At 42.6% G+C, this 23,540-nt stretch overlaps 1 protein-coding gene across 38 annotated transcripts in view; it reads left to right on the plus strand.

Moving 5' to 3' along the window:
• The window catches only part of RBFOX1 (RNA binding fox-1 homolog 1), a 2,503,848-nt gene that overhangs the window by 2,359,137 nt on the left and 121,171 nt on the right, over positions 1-23,540 (plus strand). For all 38 annotated transcript variants that reach the window (XM_054533103.2, XM_054533097.1, XM_054533099.1 and 35 more), the window contains 2 exon segments: positions 12,118-12,261; positions 19,605-19,658. In XM_054533103.2, the coding sequence (XP_054389078.2) occupies positions 12,118-12,261; positions 19,605-19,658 (198 nt within the window).

A 23,540-nucleotide genomic window follows, 5' to 3' on the forward strand; every position in this document is an offset into this window, starting at 1 on the left:
TATACCTACATATATATCCATATATATATATATATGGATACCTAAAATTAAAGCTGGATATTTTTTAGAGTATTGCCCAAGAAAAAACATTAAAATGCCGAATTTATTTCATTTAAAAATAGATGTATTTGAAACTTAGTTGACTAAATAATATTCCTCACTTCAAAGGATTCTATTGCTACTGGAAAGGGGTCCTGATCCAGACACCAAGAAAGGGTTCTAGGATCTCACGCAAAAAGAATTCGAGGTAAATCCATCAAGTAAAGTAAAAATAAGTTTATTAGAGAAGTAAAGAAACAAAAGAATGGCTACTCCATATGTAGGGCAGCCCTGAGGGCTGCTGGTTGCCTGTTTTTATGATTATTTCTTGATTATATGTTAAACAAGGGGTGGATTATTCATGAGTTTTCTGGGAAAGGGGTGGGTAATTCCCAGAAGTGAGGGTTCCTCCCTCTTTTAGATCACATAGGGTAACTTCCTGACATTGCCATGGCATTTGGAAACTGTACTGGTGGGAGTGTCTCTTAACAAGCTAATGCATTGTGATTAGTGTATAATGAACAGTGAGGATGACCAGAGGTCACTTTCGTTGCCATCTTGGTTTCGGTGGGATTTGGCTGGCTTCTTCACTGCAACCTGTTTTATCAGCATCCTGTTTATTACCTGTATCTTGTGCTGACCTCTTATCTCATCCTGTGACTTAGAATGCCTTAACTGGCTGGATGCGGTGGCTCATGCCTGTAATCCCAGCACTTTGGTAGGCCGAGGCAGGCGGATCATGAGGTCAGGAGATCGAGCCCATCTTGGCTAACACGGTGAAACCCCGTCTCTACTAAAAATACAAAAAAATTAGCCGGGCATGGTGGCGGGCGCCTGTAGTCCCAGCTACTCGGGAGGCTGAGGCAGGAGAATGGCATGAACCCAGGAGGCGGAGCTTACAGTGAGCTGAGATCGCACCACTGCACTCCAGCCTGGGTGACAGAGCAAGACTCTTTCTCAAAAAAAAAAAAAAAAAAAAGAATGACTTAAAACTGTCTGGGAATGCAGCCCAGTAGGTCTCAGACTCATTTTATCCAGCCCCTATTCAAGATGGAGTTGCTTTCGTTCGCCTGCCTCTGACATTATGGTCATTGCCCTAGGGAAGACTTTCTTTCTCTACTTTCCTCCCTTTTAAACCCATTATCCATTATCGCTTTTTATTCCCCCAGCACACCATGACTCTAAAGCAGGACCGTCCCATTGACAGTGAGGAAAATGTTCTATACCTGTGCTTTCTGATGAGAGTGCAATAGTTTTCTTTTGCTGTCAGGTGACCATACACCTAGTAACTTCCACAACACAAGTATATTAGGTTACAGTTCTGGAGATCTGAAGTGTAGCACGGGTATCACCAGGTTTACAAGGATTGCAGCTGGCAGGGTGATATTTCTATAGGCTCATGATTTTATCTGTCCCCGTGCCTTTCCTGGCTCCTGAAGGCCACTGTCATTCTTGGGCTCATGGCCCCTTTCCCCACATTCAAAACCAGTAATGGTGGCTTGAGTTTTTCTCACTGAGTGTTCACTCTGACATTGGGAGTTCTCTTCCATGCCACTGGCCTCTGTTTCACTTCTCAGGACCCTGGTGGTTATACAGGGCCCACACAGGTAATCCAGGATAATCTTTTTATTTTATGGTCATGTGACTAGCAACCTTAATTCTCCGTTACCATGTAAAGTATCCTATTCAAGATTCCAGGGATTAGAACCTTAACACCTTTAAGGGGTCATTATGTTGTCTTCCACAGAGAGCCACCAACCACAGGTGTGTGTCGAGCACCTGAAATACAGCTAGTGAGGCCAGGTGTGGTGGCTCATGCCTGTAATCCCAACACTTTGGAGACCAAGGCGGAAGGATAACTTGAGCCTAGGAAGTTGGGATTGCAGTGAGCCTTGATCATTCCAGTCTTGGGAATGGGACTGAGCCTCTGTCTCCAAAAAAAACCAAAATAAAGCAATACAGCTAGTGAACTTGATTTAACTTCAATTTAAACATAAGCACTGATACTTGATTGTTATAAGTTTGGAGGATCCTTCAAATGTCATTTTTTCAAAGGCTAAATATAAATCAGGTATTTCCAATGACAATTCAATTTCCATATGGAGATGTGTAAAATACAAGATTTCAAAGACATAGTCCAAAAAGAAAAGAATATAAAATATCTTTTACATGATAGCATGTTGAAATAATATCCTTAATAAATTGGGTTAAAATGAACGTTCTTAAAATTTTACATTTTTTTTTTAAAAGTGACTTCTAAGAATTCTAAAATGACATATATCACTTACATTTTATTTTATTAGACAGGCTTCTCTAAAGTCCTTCATCAGCATCCTTGAACTATATCTAATGCTGTGTGATGAGTGCATGTATTTTTCATTTCCATCAAATAGAATTTGCTACAGTTCTTATTTTATTTCTAATTATCCCCTCTGCCCCCTGAGCACAGAACTTCGAAATCTCTAATTTCTGTCTTTATTCTGATTTCTACTGACACCTTCATGGTGGTAACATGTACCACATTTTACTCAACCCATACTGGATGAGTAAGCATTGCCACCAGTACCCTGGACCCACAGACAACCCTGAGACAGAAGTCATTTATCTACGCTTGCAGCTAAGGCTCAGAAGGATGTACACAGCTGGACTAGTGATGAAACTAGAGTTTTAACGCAGAGCTACCTAGCCATAAATATTCCTTCCCTGAATGTATATTAGCTCAACCATTGTGGAAAACAGTGTGGTGATTCCTCAAATACCTGGAACCAGAAATATCATTTTACCTGGCAATGCCATTTCTGGGTATATACCCAAAGGAATATAAATCATTCTATTATAGACACACATACACATGTATGTTCACTGCAGCACTATTCACAATAGCAAAGACATGGAATCAACTCAAATGCCCATCAATAATAGATTTTTAAAAATGTGGTACATATACACCGTGAAATACTATGTACCCATGAAAGGGAAGAAGATTATGTTCTTTGCAGCGACAATGGATGGAGCTGTAAGCTTTATACTCAGCAAACTAATGCAGGAACAGAAAACCAAACACTGCATGTTCTCACTCATAAGTGGGAGCAGGACAGTGAGAACACACGGACACAGGGAGGGGAACAACACACATTGGGGGAAGGGGCGAAGGGAGAGCATCAGGATAAATAGCTAAGGCACGCGGGCTTAATACTTAGGTGATGGGTGCAGCAAATCACCATGGCACATGTTTACTTATGTAACATGCACATGTACTCCAGAACTTAAGGAAAAAAAAAATCGTTTCCTGTGCTTCTGTACCCACTTACCGGGTCATCACTAGAAGATGCCACCCAGGTGGCCTCAGTCGTGTCTCCCTAGGGTCAGACAGAGGAAACACTAGGACCTGGACAGAATCCAAAAGGCATGTATCTCTACACGACTATGCGTTTTCTCTCCAACAGTCATCCCTGGATTGGTCGATATCAAAATCCAATTTCACCAGGATTAGTCTCGGGTTGCTCAGAGCTATTCATTGAATTAGGAACGATTATAGCAGAGGGAGCCCCATGGTTCTTTATTAAGGTCTTTGTGGAAGCACTAAGTGATCTTCAGGAGATTAAAGTGCCAGTGGTGTTTTCTTAACATTTATAACCTGCGCCGATACCTGGGGAGTTTGTTTATTAAGAAAAATTCTGCCGCAAAGATCCCGCCTCCTAATAGGGCCTTCACACTGAGCCTGGGTAGAAGCTGGCATTGTGGTCCTAATGAGCTTATGAGGGAAGCTCTGCCAAGTGCCTCCTGGAAACCCACCTCTTGGGGTTAATGGACTTCCCATCTGTATAGGGTCCTACAGCCTTTCCTGTTTGATGGGGAGGCTGCATCTCAAAGTTGTGCATGGGCCTGAGAAATAAAACAAAGCTAGGCCAGGTGCCGTGGCTCAGGCCTGTAATCCCAGCACTTTGGGAGGCCAAGGCAGGTGGATCACTTGAGGTCAGGAGTTTGAGACCAGCCTGGCCAACATGACGAAACCCTGTCTCTATTCAATCTAAAAATTAGCTGGGCTTGGTGGCACGTGCCTGTAGTCCTAGCTACTGGGGAGGCTGAGGCAGGAGAATCGCTTGAACCTGGGAGACGGAGGTTACAGTGAGCCAAGACCGCACCATTGCACTCCAGCCTGGGTGACAGAGTGAGACTCCATCTCAAAACAAAACAAAAGCTGATGGTTATTAATACTGTTAATAATGATCATGATAATTAAGTCCCCTCTTTATACATGGGACTTAACCATTCACAAAGACTTGGATGTTATTTCACGCTAAAGCATCCGGACAACTACACATTTATCATTTTATGTATATGCAGACTGAGATCCAGAGACATGAAGCGAGCAGCCTTGCAGCTCGCTCATGGTAAGGCTTAGTCATTTACGCTGCAGATATTTACTGAGAACTTACCATGGACTCCAGGTCAGCAGTTTCAAGTGGTACAGTCTTGCCTCCCAGGAGACATTTGAATCCCGGGAGATATTTTTTGTTCCAACTCACGGGTAGGCGACAGGCATGTAGTGGGTGGAGGCCGGCGATGCTGTTGAACATTCTTCAGTGCACAGGATGACCCACCCATGAAAAATAATAACAGGCCGGGCGCGGTGGCCACACCTGTACTCCCAGCACTTTGGGAGGCCGAGGCGGGCGGATCACGAGGTCAGGAGATCGAGACCATCCTGGCTAATGTGGTGAAACCCCTTCTCTACTAAAAATACAAAAAATTAGCCAGGCGTAGTGGCGGGCGCCTGTAGTCCCAGCTACTCAGGAGGCTGAGGCAGGAGAATGGCGTGAACCTGGGAGGCGGAGCTTGCAGTGAGCGTAGATGGAGCCACTGCACTCCAGCCTGGGCAACAGAGTGAGACTCTCTCTCAACTAAATAAATAAATAAATAAATAATAAATAATGAACCAGCCCCAAATGTCAATGGTACCGACATTGAGGAACCCTGCTGTAGTGGTAGAGGGTTTCAATGAACAGAAAAGCCACAGTCTCTGCTCTCCTAGAGTTACATCCTGGTGGAAAAGATAGGCAATATATAAAATCCCGGAATAAAATAATAAAAAGGCAAGAAGAGATGTATGCTGTGAAGAAATCAGTGGTCAAGGGGAAAGAGAGTGCTAGTGCAGAGTTGCTGGAGATCATGGGGCCAGTGAAGGTTTCTCTGGTGGGTGACACCTGGGCAGAGATTGTATCGGCAAGAGGGCAAGCTACATGTGGTGTCCCAGGGAAAGAGTCTTCCAGGCAAAGGGCAGAATGAATGCAAAGACCAAAGATGGGGTCAGGAAAAGCAAAGAGGCCAACAAGCGACAGTGGGAGACAGGCAGCAGGCAAGGTGGGAGGCGGTCACAGCCGAGAGAACACTGAACCTTATAGACCTAGAGAGCCAATGAGGATCCAGGTCGGAGACCACTGAGAAGGGGGTGTCCCTGGCCACTTTCCCATCCACCTCTAACATCCTTACTTTACTCACCACCCTCAATTTCCTCCATTCTCTGAATTTACTGCATGGCTATGTCCTACCTTCTGATCTCCCAAATATGGTCATGTCCATTCAGGTAGGTCTCACTTGAGAGCCAAACATAACTTTTATGGCCAGGCACAGTGGCTCACACCTGTAATCCCAGCACTTTGGGAGGCCAAGGCAGGCAGATCACTTGAGGTTAGGAATTTGAGACCAGCCTGGCCAACATTGTGAAACCCTGTCTCTAGTAAAAATACAAAAATGAGCCAGGCACAGTGGCACACACCTGTAAATCCCAGCCACTCAGGAGGTTGAGGTAGGAAAATCGCTTGAACCCGGGAAGCAGAGGTTGCAGTGAGGTAAGATTGTGTCACTAGACTCCAGCCTGGGTAACAGAGCAAGACTGTCTCTCAAAAAAAAAAAAAAAAAAAAAAAAAGGTCAGATAAATCAGGAGTTCTTTCAGAGATTACTTCCTACGGAGCTTTGATGTGCTACAGCTTTAGGGACTGTAACTATGAATTGTGTAGCCACTGCTCTTCAGGAATGTGCATTCTAGATGGTTTGTCCTATTAGCAAGTTTCCTAGCTTTTTCACATTTTCTTTTCCTTAGGAATTACACACTACGCTTTTGCCATAACGTTCAGCAAGCTTCTCAGGGATGCTATAATGACTTCTCAAGTTGAATGAGGCACAGTAGTAGGTACTGGGGACATACAGGCAGCATCTCTGTCCTTGAGTGTTGATGGCCTTTCAAGAGGCTGATGAAAGGCTTTCCAGCCAGGCGTCATTGCATCCAGGGCCATGATCAAAGGCCACTGGGGAGAGTGGGCTGGAGAGAGGAAGACTTAAGTCCTCTCTTTGGGGAGTCACATTGAAGTGACACCTGTATTAGGGTTCTCTAGAGGGAAAGAACTAATAAGATAGATGTTTATGTAAAGGGGAATTTATTAAGGAGTACTGACTCAAGATCACAAGGTGAAGTCCCACAATAGGCCCTTCCAGGAGGATGCATTTCCTCCTGGATAACAGCTGCTTGTTTGTACTGCATGCACCTTTGCTTTATATGTTTGGTGGAGTGATGTAGTAGAGGGAATGGTGACCTCCAAAAAATATGTCCTCATCTTAACTTCCATAAATGTGATCTTATTTGGGGGGGTGAGGGAGGAGGTCTTTGCAGATGTAACTAAGGATCAAGACAAAATCCTCCTGCATTTAGGGTGGGCTCAACAACTAATATCTGTAAGCTGAGGAGCAAGAAAGTCAGGCTGGGTACCAAAACCTCAAAAGTAGGGAAGCCAACAGTACAGCCTTCAGTCTGTGGTCAAAGGTCCAAGAGTCCAAAAGCTGAAGAACCTGGAGTCCCATGTTTGAGGGCAGGAAGCATCCAGCATAGGGGATAGTTGTAGGCTGGAAGACTCAGCCAGTCTAGTCTTTCCATGTTCCTCTGCCCACTTTTATCCTAGGCATGTTGGCAGGTGATCAGATGGTGCCCACCCAGATTGAGGGTGGGTTGGCCAGTCCACTGACTTGAATGTTTATCTCCTTTGGCAGCACCCTCACAAACACACCCAGGACAAATACTTTGCATCCTTCAATCCAATCAAGTTGACGCTCAGTGTTAACCATCACAACTCCTATTGACAGATGACAGCCTGGCAGGAACATTCATTCCTCCTTCTCCTAGACCTGCTTTGAGGCCACTCATCTTGAGAACTTCATGCTGCCTGAAGTGGTGGAGGATGCATTTCCTCCTGGATAACAGCTGCTTGTTTGTACTGCATGCACCTTTGCTTTATATATTTGGTGGAGAGATGTAGTAGAGGGAATGGTGACCTCCAAAAAATATGTCCTTGTCTTAACTTCCATAAATGTGCTCTTATATGGGGGGGGTGGGGGAGGAGGTCTTTGCAGATGTAACTAAGGATCAAGACAAAATCCTCCTGGATTTAGGGTGGGCTCAACAACTAATATCCTTTTTTTGAGACAGAGTCTCGCTCTGTCACCCAGGCTGGAGTGCAGTGGCATGATCTCGGCTCACTGTAACCTCTGCCTCCCGGATTCAAGTGATTCTCCTGCCTCAGCCTCCCGAGTAGGTGGGATTACAGGTGCGCGCTACCCCACCCAGCTAATTTTTGTAATTTTAGTAGAGACGGGGTTTCACCATGTTGCTCAGGCTGGTCTTGAACTCCTGACGTCATGATCCGCCCCCCTCGGCCTCCCAAAGTGCTGGGATTATAGGTGGAAGCCACCGCGCCCGACCCTAGTATCCTTTTAAGAAGAAAAAGTAAGCGGGAAATTGGAGTTTCAGCCACGCAGAGGGAAGTGGGCTCTGTGAAGATTGAAGCAGAGGATGGAAGGATGCAGACCCAAGCCAAGGAACGCCTGCAGCCAACAAAAGCTAAATGAAGCAAGGCATGATTCCTCCCTAGAGCCTCTAGAGGGAGGGTGGCCCTCCTGGCACCTTGATATTAGATTTCTGTCCTCTACAACTACAGGAGAATGAAGTCCAGTGGCTTTAAGCCACCAGCTTTGTGGTCCTCTTTCAGGAAACGAATATAGAGACATAAAACGCAGGCTTGTTCTAAATATGTTTTCCCTGGAAGGTCCCAGAAAAAAGGGAAGGAAAAGAGATCACACTCAGTGGAGGGGTTGGTGATGATCACTAACCCCAACATGCGTTAAACTCTGCGGTAGCTGCTCTGTCATTTCCCACTGCATTTCGTCCTTCCCACTATCCTGTGAGCTTAGTACCACCAGTGTCCTTTTTGTTTTAGAGGCAGAGTCTTGCTCCATTGCCCAGGCTGGAGTGCAGTGGCATGATCTTCCCTCACTGCAGCCTTGATCTCCTGGGCTCCAGCCATCTCCCAGCTCGGTCTCCCAAGTAGCTGGGATGGCAGGCACATGACCATGATCAGCTGTTTTTTTTTTAAATTTATTTAGTGCAGACAGGGTCTCACTATGTTGCAGGCTGGTCTCAAATGATCCCCTCACCTTAGCCTGCCAAAGTGCTGGGATTACAGGCATGAGCCACTGCACCTAGCCCCATTACCCCATTAATGTCCTTTCATGGAAAAGTAAAGTGAGGGTCAGAGAAGAAAAGTGACCTGCCTAAGATTAGCAAATAACAGGGATGGTCTGTGTGATTCCAAAACCCTGGTTCATTGTGCTGCATCCCATCATATAAAAGGCATGCAGGCTGGAAGAGATTTCCTTTTTCTGTTGTTTTCTTCACTCCTCAACCTCTACTTCCTAACACTCTTCTTTTTCCCTTTCCATACACGCACAATGACCTGAAACACTTCTGGCTTACTTTTTTATTTTGCATGCTTTAAGGATTCTTTTTAATACACAGGTATTTCCCCATAACAATTTATAGGCATTTGTATATAAGCATACACTACAAAATGATTAATTGAGCATTGTATGTTTTTATCAAAGGAAACAATGCAAAGATTTCTCCAAAGTGCTGTTTGACTAGAGATGATGAATTTTAATTTTCACATGAGCGGCATAATGCTATTAATCATTTAATATGTTTAATCATAATCTCTGTAATTCCTAATTAGGTTCGTTAAACTGAAACATCCAGCAGTTATACACAAATCCAAATCTATGTTTCCTTCTCAGGATAAGAAGGAGCTCATTTTATTTTTGCATTGAAACAGGAACTTCTAACAGGATGGAAAAAAACTGGACTGGAAGCTTAGGGTTTCAGCTACAGCATCTGTAAACTCCGAGTCTGGGTGTAGAGTACTAAAACCCCTTACCCTCTGAAAATTGACAGTTGCATGATTCGAGCTCATTTCTGTGTCATGGACATGGCACCAAACCTCGTATTCTCAGCGGAGAAAACCCAAATTCTGCTCTGTTTGGGTTTCAGTGTTAAAATGTTGCTCTTCAACTATCACACGAAGGTGGCGATGTTGATTGTACACTTCTTCATTCATTTGTTTATTCATGTACTAATAATTCATTCGGTCAGTGAGTCAGCCAACCATTAAACAGACTTTTATCATTTGTGTCACAAGCTGGTCATACCACACTCCTGCTGTGATCCTTAGGTGGCTCCTTATTGCTCTTAGGATGAAGCTCAGACTCTTGCTTTGCAGTGTCCTTTAATCTAGCCCCTTGAGTGTCTTTGAAACCTGCCCTCCTGCCTTCCTTTCATACATGCCTCATCTGACCAGTGGTGCTGGAGTCCACACATACTCTCCTGAATCCAAGACATCATTTCACATCTCTGCATATCTGCACATGCACTGCCCTCTCTTGGAATAGCCTCAGTCCTTTTCACCTCTTCTCCTGGACATCTCCCCCTTAACGTTTAACCTCCAGACTTGATGAACCTCCAGCAGTGTTATATGACCTTGATTTAAGGTTACTCAGCCCTTTGTGATTGCCTCTTATCCCAACATTTACCAGTCTGTATTGGCTGGGGATGGTGGCTAATGCCTGTAGTCCCAGTGCTTTGGGAGGCAGAGGCAGGAGGATCACTTGAGGCCAGAGGTTCAAGACCAGCCTGGGCAACATAGTGTGACCCAGTCTCTGCAGATAAAAATTAGCTGGGTGTAATGGCTCATGCCTGTAGTCCTAGCTACTTAGAAGGCTGATGTGGGAAGATTGAGCCCAGGATTTCAAGGCTGCAGTGAGCCGTGATTGTGCCGCGGCACTCCAGCCTGAGTAACAGAGCAAGAGCCAACTCCAAGAAAACAACCACAAAAGACAATGACAAAATGATTCTATTTATGATTGTCTTTCTCCATCGGTGTCATTCACTAAAGTTGGAATTGCATGTGACTTGGAGGGCTGATTTATGTGTCCAACACAAAGCAGTTGCTCAGTAAAGATGTGTAAACACTAAAAATAAGCAAATGAAAACCTTTCCTGTGTGTTTCTCAAAGGAGGTTTATTTCTCTTTTTGGTATTTAAAAAAATTACCATCATTCTAAACAATTCATTACTTTCCATTTATTGAATACATACCAGGAACTTGGCCAAGTTAGCACACATTATTCAATCACAAAACCTTAAAAGGTATGACTCATTATTTTTTATTTTCCAGTTAAGAAAATTACCACTGTACTGCTTCCTATTCAATCCAACAGTATAGGCAAAATGACTAAATACATTGTCTAAATACATGACTTTTCACTTAAAAGCTGAAGTCAACTGGTAGGTCTTTTGATACCAGAGCAGCTTGGAAGAATGGTTTGCCAGCCAACAGGATGTCTTTACTTCAAAATGCAATTCAGGGTGTGTTAGGAAGGAAAATGCAAATGAAACCTTCCAGTACATACCAGGGCTGATGAGAAACTTGCTAACTATGCCCATGTTATCTGAGTGTTTGTTTTGTATTTCACTTTGTAAGATTGTCTCCTGTAAGTCGTTATTACTTTATACCTGGCTGCCTACATCGATAGTTTTGTGCCAATTATGTACTTCTAGATTGCTTATAAATAGGTCAGGATGATTCCTCACTCATAAATTTGATAGGCTTCTGCGTAAGCTTTCTATCATAGTTTCTAAGTCGCTATCTGATGTGGATGGCATTTACTGCCACCTAGAGGCAACACATGCTAATTGCAGAGAAAGTATCAAATGCTAAATGTCTGAAATGTTAAAACTCTAGAACTGAGAGTATGGCAGTGGCTATAATGATACCTAATGTGACTGTGACTTTTCCCCTCGTTCCTGCCTATATATGGGTGTCAATGTAACATCATGTTGTACAGCCTTATTTGGAAGACGGGGTGGTGAAACAATGAGTTATGCTAATAATGTTACATGGGCTAGGCAAACAGCACAATAGAACTTTCTGCAGAGATGGAAACGTTCTGTATTTGCATTACTCAGTATGGAAGCACTAACTACATGTGGCTCTTGAGCACTTGAAATGCAGCTAATGCAAACAAAGTTAAATATCTTATTTTAATTCAGTTAAGTGTAAATTGTCACATGTGGTCAACTGTAGTGGAGAGCAAAAGTTTGTACAATTAGAACCTCAAAAGAATAAGTCAATCAGCTGGTTATTTGAACTCCAGAATGCCAACTAGTCTTTTCAAATTTTTTACATGTAATTGTGTTTTATCTGCACAATTATCTAAACAATTATGTAGGCATATCTTCAGAGTCTGAACTGTGTCAGTTAATAAATACACACTCTCCTGCCTTTAATGATTATTACCCCCTTCTTGATGAGTTTCCTGCTCCCCACCTCCCAACCCCAGCAGCTCCCAGTCCCCTTCCTTTGCTTTCTCTAGCCTGTAGTGCTTTTCTCTGTCTGCCAACACTCTGTCTATGGATTTATTGTCTGTGTTGTCCTCATGAGAATGATGCTCCCCGAGGTCAGGGATTTTTGTCTGCTTTGCCCACTGCCCAATCCCAGATTCATGATGAGTACTCAGTGGACACTCAGAAAACACTTGTTGAATGAATGAATGCATGCATGCATGCCTCAGCATTTTCTTCCCTTCTCAGATTCCTTAGTTCTGATCTTTTCCTGCCACTCATGGCAAGCAAAAGCGCATTGGAAGAGAGCATTGTGGTCCACTCAGAGCCTCTTCGATTTCTTCTTGTTCTTTTAGCAGACAGATGACGCAGCACCGACGGATGGCCAGCCCCAGACACAACCTTCTGAAAACACGGAAAACAAGTCTCAGCCCAAGCGGCTGCATGTCTCCAATATCCCTTTCAGGTTCCGGGATCCGGACCTCAGACAAATGTTTGGTGTAAGTATCACCTTTCTTCTCAGCAGTGCCCGCTCTGGGGTTCCAGAGACCTCCCTGTCTCGTGTAAGTTTGGGGTATTTACAATACTAAGGTTAGATGTTTGTACGGGGAGAAACTTACAGCCTAGTCTGCAGGTATATTGTGGCTAGAATCTCTTTATGGTTTTAGCATGTATTTCTGTACATATGCTCACCACGTGTCTACTTTGCCAAGTGGTTTTCTTCTAAGAAGTAACTTGTAGGCCAAATGGAACACAAATTCCTAGATGACCCACTGTTGAAGGAAGCCTATTGATGATCCTAAATCCAATGGCCCAGGACATCATACTGCAGCAAAAATACACATCGAGTCCTCTTGGTTTTGCTTTCTTTTACAGTTGTCAAATTATCCAGAGGGTGACTCATAGTGTATTCCTGCATTCCCTCGTCTTTCCCAGGCACTGTGCATTTAGATTTCAGATGCAGCAGCAGAGAACAACTAATTCTGCATAAAGCTGATTTTAGCAAACAAAACAAAACCACCACCACCAACACCAAATGAGCTATGAGTTTCTAAGTCCGTGATGATTCCTGAAGTCTACATTCTTCTGAAATCAGTGACAAGGATTCAGAGGTACTTACTGTGGTGCTATATGCCACGAAGGGTAGCCTTGCCCAGGCACTATGGTGAAACACAGAGCAGGCCACAAGTCACCACTAACCCAGGAGAAAATAATAGCATTGCTTTTTTTATAGGTCATCTTGCCCCTGATTATTTTTTTCTCAAAGATATCTTCACTATCCACTTTGGGAAGCCACGAGTTTGCCATTTCTTTGACCTCTGTTCCACCAAAGGACAAAGCTATGACAGGGCTTGGATATCATTCATGTTTGCAAATGTAGCCAATTTGCCCATGACATCCCAGCAACGATAGCAGGTGCCTGTGGATTCAATGAAAAGAACTACATCCTTAACATTTGACTTAGAGCAAAGGCGGGCTGCTCAGAGACTCTTCCTCTAAGAGTTTATAAATGGATGCAAATATCACAAAGGAACAAGAAGATGCCCAACTTGAATGCCTCATTCTGAGCCAAGTTGGTGATGTTCTCCATATAAAATGGGAGGCTCTGGTTCACTACTCAAAGGCACTGTGTGCTGGGGATTAGGTGGCACCTTTTACTTCTTATACACACATGATGCTTATCAAGTATGCATCTGACACAAAAGCGGAACAAGCATCCTAATATTGAAGATACCCAGCTTTGAATGCTGACATTTCAGAGGAAAAGGTCAGCTCTTGCACTTTTATCTCTCTCATTTGGTAATAACCTTGAGTTGAGCCCTCCAACTCCTGCAGAACAGAGATACCCTCGGGCACTTTCAGGTCAAAGATGACTTTGAAAAGTGCAGAGCATTCAAAGTGAGAGTCGAGGTTAAGTGTGTGTGAGGCAGTAAGACCAGGTTTGAATGACGGGCGCTAAGAGGAGTTATATTCTCTTTGCCATGTCAGGTTAGGAAGACATCTTGCTATGCAGTCTGTTTTTTCTCATCAAGTGTCACTGTGATGTTGGCTTTGAATTCGATCCCCTTAATGACCGTCCTGACACTCTTTCATGGTGTCACTTATGGCAGCTCACCCCAAGTTCCATCCCTAAGGGGGCTTCCCCCACTTCCCCATGGTTTTCTTAGTTATCGTGAAAGTTACTGCAGGCTACAATGCTAAGTCATAGAGGTATTCAAAATATTCACAGGAATCAGAGAAGGGATCCTGAGTCTCTCTAGTCTTATAGAGGTAGGGTAGACGGCAAGGAGCAAGATCTTGCCAAAAAATTGTACTACCGGTCATCAAACCTTGATCCAAATCTATTAGTTTCAGGGCTCTTGTTTTTAAAAAGACAAGTTCTCACTCTGCTACCCAGGCTAGAGTGCAGTGGTGTGATCACGGCTCACTGCAAATTCTTGGGCTCAAGGGATCCTCCCACCTCAACCTCCCAAGTAGCTGGGACTACAGTCACGAGCCACCATGCTTGGCTAATTTTTAAGTATTTTTTTTTTTAATAGAGATAGGTCTCACTTTGTTGTCCAGGCTGGTCACAAATTCGTGGCCTCAAGCAACCCTCCTGCCTTGGCCTCCCAATGTGCTGGGATTACAGCATGAGATGTGAGCCATTGCACCCATCCAGCACCCCTCCTTTTTTTGTGACAAAGTCTTACTCTGTCACCCAGACTGGAGTGAAGTGGCATGATCTCGGCTCATTGCAACCTTTCTCCTGGGTTCAAGCGATTCTTGTGCCTCAGCTTCCTGACTAGCTGGGACTACATGCATGCACCACTTCACTTTAAAGTCAAGATTTTCAAGCAATGGACAAGATGTCAATTTGGCAAGATACACTTAATACCTATCAAGAGAACGCACCATGCGTTCAGTGCACAAACTCAACCTTGTTCATCACAAATAGCATCTGTGTCCATTTTTTAAAAGTATGCAAGATTTATTTTTTTCTGTAAATTTTGTCTATAAAAGTGCCAGGAACATACAGATTCGTAGATCCCTTTGCAATGACCCTCAAGCCTCCTTAGTTTACAACCACCATTCTAAAGAAACGCAGTTTTATGCACTAAAAATCTGTTCTTTCCTGCCAAACACTGGTGGTCACAGAGCCGTTCTTGTTATAGGATGCATTTAGCGGCAGGAATCACATTGTGAAGCATCTGTAAACATTCTCATTGGCTCTCTGCACTGGAGCTTAGGGAATTTAGGAGGGTTTCCTCTTTTGGGTCATAGTTACTGCAAGAAACTACAGTTTAACTCCAGTTAGGTACTTCTCACATCATTTGGACATGAGACATCTTCTTTCCTTTTGGCGCTCTATCCTGTCTTTGTCTTTCCACTTTGACAGGGGTTACAGTGAGGACAATTACAGAGAAAAACAGTCACAAAGATCTTTGTGCTTTTTCCCCCCTTTGTCTCTTGTTAAATATAGGCATGGGATTTCAAAGTCAAAAGCAAAACAAGACAAAAAAGCAACCTCCTTCTTCAAACTGCCTAAAACTTGGCAGTGATCATTACAACGTCTGTAACCATTAATAATTCGACCATGCCATCTGCAGCTGTTACGTGCCTAATGGTTACTGAAGATGACTCATTTCATTTTTAATTTGTATCTTCAGCAGTTCATGAAGACTGGAATCCCGATTACCTTTTCCACCTTGTGCTTCATATTCTTTACTTTCTACTCATTGGAAGCATTTGTTCCCATGTTTGGCATTAAATCTTCTAGCTCATCTTTTTTTTTTTTTTTTATTTGAGATGGAACATTCCTTGGGCAAGATATATGGCTACAATATACAAAGCAGAAGCCATTGTCTTTTAAAAATACTGGTTGAGGTTCAAGTGACTGGATCTGTTCTATGCAGTGGCATTGATATGAAATGGTTCATTGGAAGGGATGTTAGTTTTATATGTGGCTACTTTTTCCTTGAGCTTTGTCTTCACGTTAGGTATCATACATGAGCATGCATTTTCTTTACAGATAAATGTTTGATGATCCCAAGAGAGGAATATATGGATTTCTAACAAATTAATTGCAATATATTGCACCCTAAATAGAATGTTTAACTTAATACTTAAAATTTAAACATTCTGGGTTTGAAGTGAGAGAAGTGGATTGTGATATGTCCAGACTTTTGCTACAACAGATGGATGGATGTTCTGGATGCCATCACGGAATTGTCAGAAACAGTTGCTCAATGACTACAGTTCTCAAATTTACACAACACCCTTGTTGATTCCACAGCCTTACTTCAGGGGTCAAAATACAGACACTCTTGGCCAGGCATGGTGGTGGCTCATACCTGTAATCCCAGCACTTTGGGAGGCCGAGGTGGGAGGATTGTTTGAGTTCAAGAATTTTAGACCAACTTGCACAACATAGGGAGACCCAGTTTCTACAACAATAAAATCAAAAAAACACAACGAAACAAAATATAGGCCCTCTGGGCAGGAAAATGGTCCACTAAACCTCTCTTTATTGTCACAAAAAACAGATCACATGACTTTCAGCACATGCAAAGGAAGATTTCAAGATCACTTTTTAGTCACGAGACGGGCTTACCTGTCCTTACGATGTTAACGGAAAGTTCCATGTACCATGATGTTAGGAGTAATGTCATTATCGGGAGACAGGGCATGGTACCTTCTGCTTCTGCATTCCGAACAGGAAGCTGACACTAAGAAAAACTGGAATGATGCCTTTCCTTGGCCTTCATGCACAATCTTTGAGCTAACCTTTACTTTTATGTTTTATGCTGTATCCTTTGAACATCCTTCACAGTTTTTCAGAGAAATATTGTTTGATCTGAGAACATCTAAAAATGCTTGGTAGGTATTTGCCCTAGTGTGTGTGCCTGTATGCTTCTAGATCTTGTTTTGTTTTTTAAGATGGAGTCTTGCTCTGTCGCCCAGGCTGGAGTGCAATGGCACAATCTCGATTCACTGCAACCTCCACCTCCCAGGTTCAAGCGATTCTCCTGCCTCAGCATCCCAAGTAGCTGGGATTACGGGCTCCTGCCACCATGACTGGCTAATTTTTATATTTTTAGTAGAGACAGGGTTTCACCATGTTGGCCAGGCTGGTCCTGAACCCCCCACCTCGTGATCTGCCTGCCTCAGCCTCCCAAAGTGATGGGATTACAGGCATGAGCCACCGTACCTGGCCTGGATCCTGTTCTTGATACAGCTATTGAGACACCTTGTGTGGATTTGAGGCGTTGTTGAATGCAGCTGAACATGGTTGTTGAGCAAACAAATGCTAGTTATGTCTGCGAATGAGTCGTGTCTATTTAAATTGAAAATGTGCCAGCTGTGTTTACATCATTAGTAGCAAACTTCCCAATTAAACTGTTGATACTATAAATATAGTACACAACTGTCTTGGAAATGGGACTTACATCAGCATTCTTCTTTGGGCTTGTTTCACCGGCTTTGAGAACCGTCAACCTAACAGCAACTGCCACAGAAGCAAACTTTGAGACCATTTCAGGGCAGCTGATGTCATTGTTTCATTTAGGGAATGACACCTGCCAAGATTGCTGTTTGATTGGTTCTATCTCAATCAGATCTTATTTTAAAGGAAATGTTTTTGGGTTGACTGCCTAGAGAATGTTCCATAGATGACAGTTGCATCGTGGTTTTGGAAGAAGTCCTTTTCAAGCTTCTCTTTCTGTAAATACATGTGCTTCTAGGCTCTTATGCCTGAAATAAATATGATAGCGTCTGTGTAGACTGAATATTCTAGGGTGGTTGTATCAAAATTACTGCTTGAGCAGTTCACAAAACTGGAGGTTTCTTTACTATGAAATTCAGCTCATGTTTGAATGGCAAATCCTTCATTTCCCCAATTCTTCTATTTCCAGTTATTTTTCTCTGCCTAAAACTAGGGCACTGAAAATGCTCTATAAAGGAATATTCTCTTGACCAAAAGATCTAAGTCCACAGATTGCCGGATGAGTTAGCTGCATGTTTGTTGGCGTTTCCATTGTGCGTGCAAGCAATGTGACCCCTTTCCATGTTCTCTTCTGAGTATTTTCTCTTTGGTTTCTTCCTATCCTTTGCTTCTCTGAGCAGAAGTGCTGGTAGTTCTTTGTTTCACAACTAGAAATATGTGCGTCTGTGATTCCCCCAGCTGTATAGTGTACGGATCCTGAGGAACGGGCCCATTTCTATGGCACAGAATGACAAACTTTTGGTTACTTTGTCCCACAGTCAGAACTATTTTTATTTCAAGATTGAGCTGTCTGGATTCAAGTGGCGTACACATTTGTTTCCACTGTTTCCGGGAGGGTGGATTTCTTTGTCCATTCTGGAGGATGGCCATCTGTATGTTCTAAATAATTTGTTTCTTGAATGTTAGTAGGACCCTCTTGACATTCACTCTCTGTGTCTCTGGATACTCTGTGACTGAATCACATGGTCAGGCAAACCTCCCCTGCTTCTCACGTGGTCTTTTTGTTTGTTCCTTTTTTATCCTGCCCCACCCGTCACCCCAGTCACTCTGTCCTCTGCTACACAGAAGGACGCATAATGCTGTCCCCTCAGGGCAGAGATGGAATACAAAACCTCTGAGGGTCATGAAGGATGCAGTTAAAATCCAGAATGCAGAAGTGAATGGAATGATAGGAAAGCTCAAAACAAAACAAAAAAAGAGGATGGAAATATTTATGTTGCCCTGTTTAATTTTTAATCACTCAAAGGGCATTTGCTCTCATTCTGCATGGAGATAAAATTCCCATTTCATTTTTCCCTGGGCCACAGTACATGATTTTACATCACCCTCTCTCTCACTTGCTCGTACGTATGTAGGTTAGGCTATTGTACTCAAGAAATGGCCATACTACTTCATGTGATCTCAGAAAACTGAAAAAATTCCAAGGTTGGGGGAAAGGATTTCGGATGATCTGATGCCCATAGTTCTAGAGCCCATACTCCCTGTTTTGAAACGTGAATCAAGAATTGCTTGATGTACATTTCTCACTGGGACTTCCAGATTTCAGAAATTTAAAAAATATGTAAGACACAGTTGTTGAATTTGAAGTTCACATAAACCACAAATATTAAGTATAAGTATGTCCCAAATGTTGCATGTGACATATCCTGAAAAATCTGAAATTTAAATTTAACCAGGTGTCTGCATTTTATTTGTCTCTATTTATAATCTGAGTCTCTGTTTCTGGACTTTTTATAGAGCCTATTCATGCCAGTTGTCTAAAATCTATTTGTTTAACAATATGGAGAATTATCTTGAGAGAGTTTCAGCCCAAGCACTGATCACAACTGCTGATACCATCATGATGATGGCGCCTAGATAGTGGAGTTTGCTTTTGTGTTTGTACTTTCTTGCTCATATGATAGAGCTGCTCCTAGATTTTATGTGAGGTAGGAGCCAACACCAGTCACATCAAATTCTCACTGGACATTGATTATCAAAATCACATTTCATCAAGGGTGTTTCTCCCAGTGTTTGGTGGGATAGACCAGAAGGATCATTGTATATACATACTAGCTACTTTTAATCTTTGCTGCTCAGTGCCTGGGAAAGCAGACATGCACACAGGAAAAAAAGAAAAATAGAATTAACCTCTTGATTAATATTTTGTATCAAGCCCTGCCGGTATATTCCACAATAAGGAGAAAATATGGGTGGTTTTATTTTCTCTTGTTTCAAGCACATTAACCATAAAACATAAAATGTATATCCTTGATATTAAAAGAGAAAAAAATGGACGTGGGAAACAATTACTACCGTACATAGTAATGTCTACTGCATTTCTTTTCTTGCTTATAAGATATTTCTATTTCTTTGCAGCAATTTGGTAAAATCTTAGATGTTGAAATTATTTTTAATGAGCGAGGCTCAAAGGTAAGCAACTTAATTCACTTTAGAATTGTTTAGTTTATTTTTAAATGTTCGTTATGAATAAGGGGAAACAACTGCACTGTCTTAATCAGCTCATTGTGAAAATACACTTCAGCGGGAATTCCTTTAGAGACCACCTTCTGTTTTCAAAATGGTGGGAAAGACATTGGGTTCAGTTTAAAATGTATAAGGGGATAATTTTAAATTGCTGTTTTATATATATATATATATATATTTATCAAGTTTCCAGAGGAAAATTATCCATGCTTAAAAAAATAATGATGTTGCTACATTTTTGTTTTTCAGTGATAATTATGTTCTTTATATTAAAAAGTGAGTTGATAGTCTCATGAGCAGGTAAATATGTGATTATTCTGTATTAATAAAGTGCAGTTATTTTCCTGGGTTGTAGGGGAGAAAAATCTCATATACACCAACCTTTTGAATGTAATTTTTTTCTTTAGTATGTTTACCAATCCACATTTTACAATTTGCCATTGCTTTGAGTTTGTTTTTTCAAGGAAACCAATTTTTAAATAGATTCCCTAGCACTAATAAAAGTCAGGGGCTCTATGGGGAGGTTTGGGTTCAGGAGAGGTTCTGTTTCAAAACAGAAATATGGGCTGGGTGCAGTGGCTCACGCCTGTAATCCCAGCACTTTGAGGTGGGTGGATCACCTGAGGTCAGGAGCTCAAGACCAACCTGGGCAACATGGTGAAACCTCATCTTTATGAAAAATACAAAAATTAGCTTGGTGTGGTGGCAGGCGCCTGTAATTCCAGCTACTCGGGAGGCTGAGGCAGGAGAATTGCTTGAGCCCAGGAGGTAGTGGTTGCAGTGAGCTGAGATTGCACCACTGCACCGCAGCCTGGGTGAACAGAGCAAGATCCTATCTCAAAAATAAACAAACAAACAAAAGAAATATGTTGGGAGAAGAAAAAAACACAAACACTTCTAAAACCTCCTCTCTATCGGTGGTTAACCAAGGGTGGTCCCAGACCAGGAACATCAGCATCACCTAGGAACTGATTAGAAATGCAAGTTCTCAGCCTCCAGCCCTGACCTGTTGAATTCAAAACTCCCAAGTTAGGGCTCAGCAACCTGCGTTTTAGCCCCATTGAGGAAAACAACACATGAGGCCTATCAGCAGACACAGGGGGTTAACAGGGAGAAATGATGGAGAAGAACAAAGATATGGATCTTGGTAACCAGAAAGTGAATGCTTTCAATAGCTCTGCCGGGTCTCCTGGCTGCCACTCCGCAGGCTGTTAGGAATTTTAAGTTCCCTTCTCCTTGCATCCTCAGACTATGAATGCAAATGTTGAGAGATACTGATTTCAGCCCATTGACTCTCCTTAGACAGGCAATTTGGGGCAAGTCGCATCATGGAGGGTCACTAAGCGGTACTGGTTTTATTTGAAGTGTCACAGGCCACAGTGCCAGCTCTTTTGGATATATATAACCATCTTTCCCCCATAAAGCAAACCTTTGAATTTTTTTCTTTATTCCTTGGATAGCCTTCCTCCCTCCTAAGTAAATTTAGTACCAATTAACTAGGACGATGTTGATCATATCAAGGAAAGAAAACCCCAGTATTTTCTCCTCCATGGCCAAAGTGACGTTGTAATCTGTCAGATGAGTGAAAACAAAAGCAAAACAGAATCCATTACACTTTGTGATTCTACTCCTTCAGGAACCTTGTCATTTTTCCATAGCTCCAGATATTTTACAATCATTCTCGAACTTAACTCTCTTCCTGCTTCTTGTAGGAAAATTATTACGGGGACTATTTCTATACCTGCAAAGCAAAGTACATTGAGAGAAAAATGTGCCCAGCCTAATTCTGTTCACTCGAGCCTTCTGTATTCTTGGCAAAATTGTAGATGACCCGAAAGTTGACCAACTTTGTTCCGACTCTAAGTCTGTCTATAGCAGCACTGCCTTCAAAGATGTGTTTGTTTTTTTTTTGTTTGTTTAATATGTTTAATTTATATTTTGTTTTGTGACTTTTGCCAGTTACAATGAAGAAAGCTATTTAATTCCTTCTGAGAGCTGTTTTGGGACATTGGAAGAATATCATTTGCCATTTTGAAAGTACAATGGTGATACTATTTTTAAGACATCTTCCGTCATTCCCATGATTAGCCTGTCTCTGGGGGCTCCAGGAAAAAGACCATTTAAGTTTGCTGCATCCAGAGCCTGACTTTGTGAAGCTGCCTTTTTTTGGTCTTTATTCTATTGGTTTAGGAAACATCCAAAATAGCCTCTCTCGGTGGGTATGCGCCCTCTGAAAGAGCCTGTCTTGCAGGTGTTGGAGCTGACTGTTTAGGTACTGCTGGAATGGCACTGAGACAGTCCAGTTGGAACTGCTAAATGGGGGCAGCAGCTCACACAGGGATATTTTTCATAGTTGACATTATCCTTTATGGGAAAGGGCCTTATTTAGAGGAGCATTTCCATTTTAATGGTTCAGAAACCTGAACTGTTGCTCTGGCCTCATTTTCATCATTTGGTGCTGGACAGCCAGCCAGGAAATGAGTGGGCCCTTACGAGCCAGGAACTCACCTTCTTGCCTTTCATTCTCTAGAGCAGTTCTTCAGGCAGGCCACTCAATGCTGAAGGCTGTATGTGCTGTGTGTGTGTGTGTGTGTGTGTGTGTGTGTGTGTGTGTGTATGCGGACATATAAACCCATATGTACTTAAGGGATGGACGCAGTGTCTCACTCCTGACATTCCAGCCCTTTAGGAAGCTGAGGTGGGAGTATTGTCTGAAGCCAGGAGTTCAAGACCAGCCTGGACAACAGTGAGACCCCATCTCCACCAAATAATAATTAAAAATTAGCTGGGCATGGTGATATACACCTGTAGTCCAAGCTACTTGGGAGGCTGAGGCAGGAGGATTGCTTGATCCCAGGAGGTCAAGGCTTTACTGAGCTATGACTGCACCACTGCACTCCAGCTTGGGTGACACAGTGAGTCCTTATCTCAGAACAAGTATCTATATTACTTTGGAATATAGATCCAGTATCTATATTCCAGGTAGTATGTATATTATTTTGGAAATGTATAACTCAAGTATTTAATGTATGGATGAATAGCAAGAATGCAGAAAAACCACATTTTAAAGAGATGTCAGAGAGAAAATAAGAATTCGTGATCATTTAGGGGCGAATGATCCTGTAATTTATTTTTCCTTTTTACGAGATTTACCCAACCATCTCGTTTACCTCTGATATGGTCTATTTGAGGGCTGTATACAGATATAGCTACTCCCTAAGTATATACTTAAGATACCTGACCGGGTGCAGTGGCTCACTCCTGTAATCCCAGTACTTTGGGAGGCCGAGGCAGGTGGATCGCCTGAGGTCGGGAGTTCGAGACCAGCCTGACCAACATGGAGAAACCTTGTCTCGACTAAAAATACAAAATTAGCAGGGTGTGGTGGTGCATGCCTGTTAATCCCAGCTACTCAGGAGGCTGAGGCAGGAGAATCACTTGAACCCGGGGGGTGGAGGTTGCAGTGAGCCGAGATCAAGACATTGCACTCCAGCCTGGGCAACAAGAGGGAAGTTCTGTCTCAAAGAAAAAAAAAAAAAAAAACTACACTTTGATCTTTGATTCAGTAGATATCAGTAAGTATTTGCTGCATTTCATGAAAGCCAACCATGAGTAAGACAGAAGTACTTCCTGTCCTCATGGGCTTTCCTGAGTAGTAGGAGAGATGGACTAGGAAGATGAGTGACTGCAGTAGCCTGTGCTGTTGTATGGTGATGGGAGAGGCCGCTGAGAGTCCAGACAGGCAGGCTGATATTGTGAGAAGGCTTCTGGAAAGAAGGAACATTTAAGCTGAGAGTGAGAGTTGCGTAAGAATTTCCCAGGGAGGGG

This window comes from Pongo abelii, chromosome 18, assembly GCF_028885655.2.
Source record: "Pongo abelii isolate AG06213 chromosome 18, NHGRI_mPonAbe1-v2.0_pri, whole genome shotgun sequence".
NCBI classification, from domain to species: Eukaryota; Metazoa; Chordata; class Mammalia; order Primates; family Hominidae; genus Pongo; species Pongo abelii.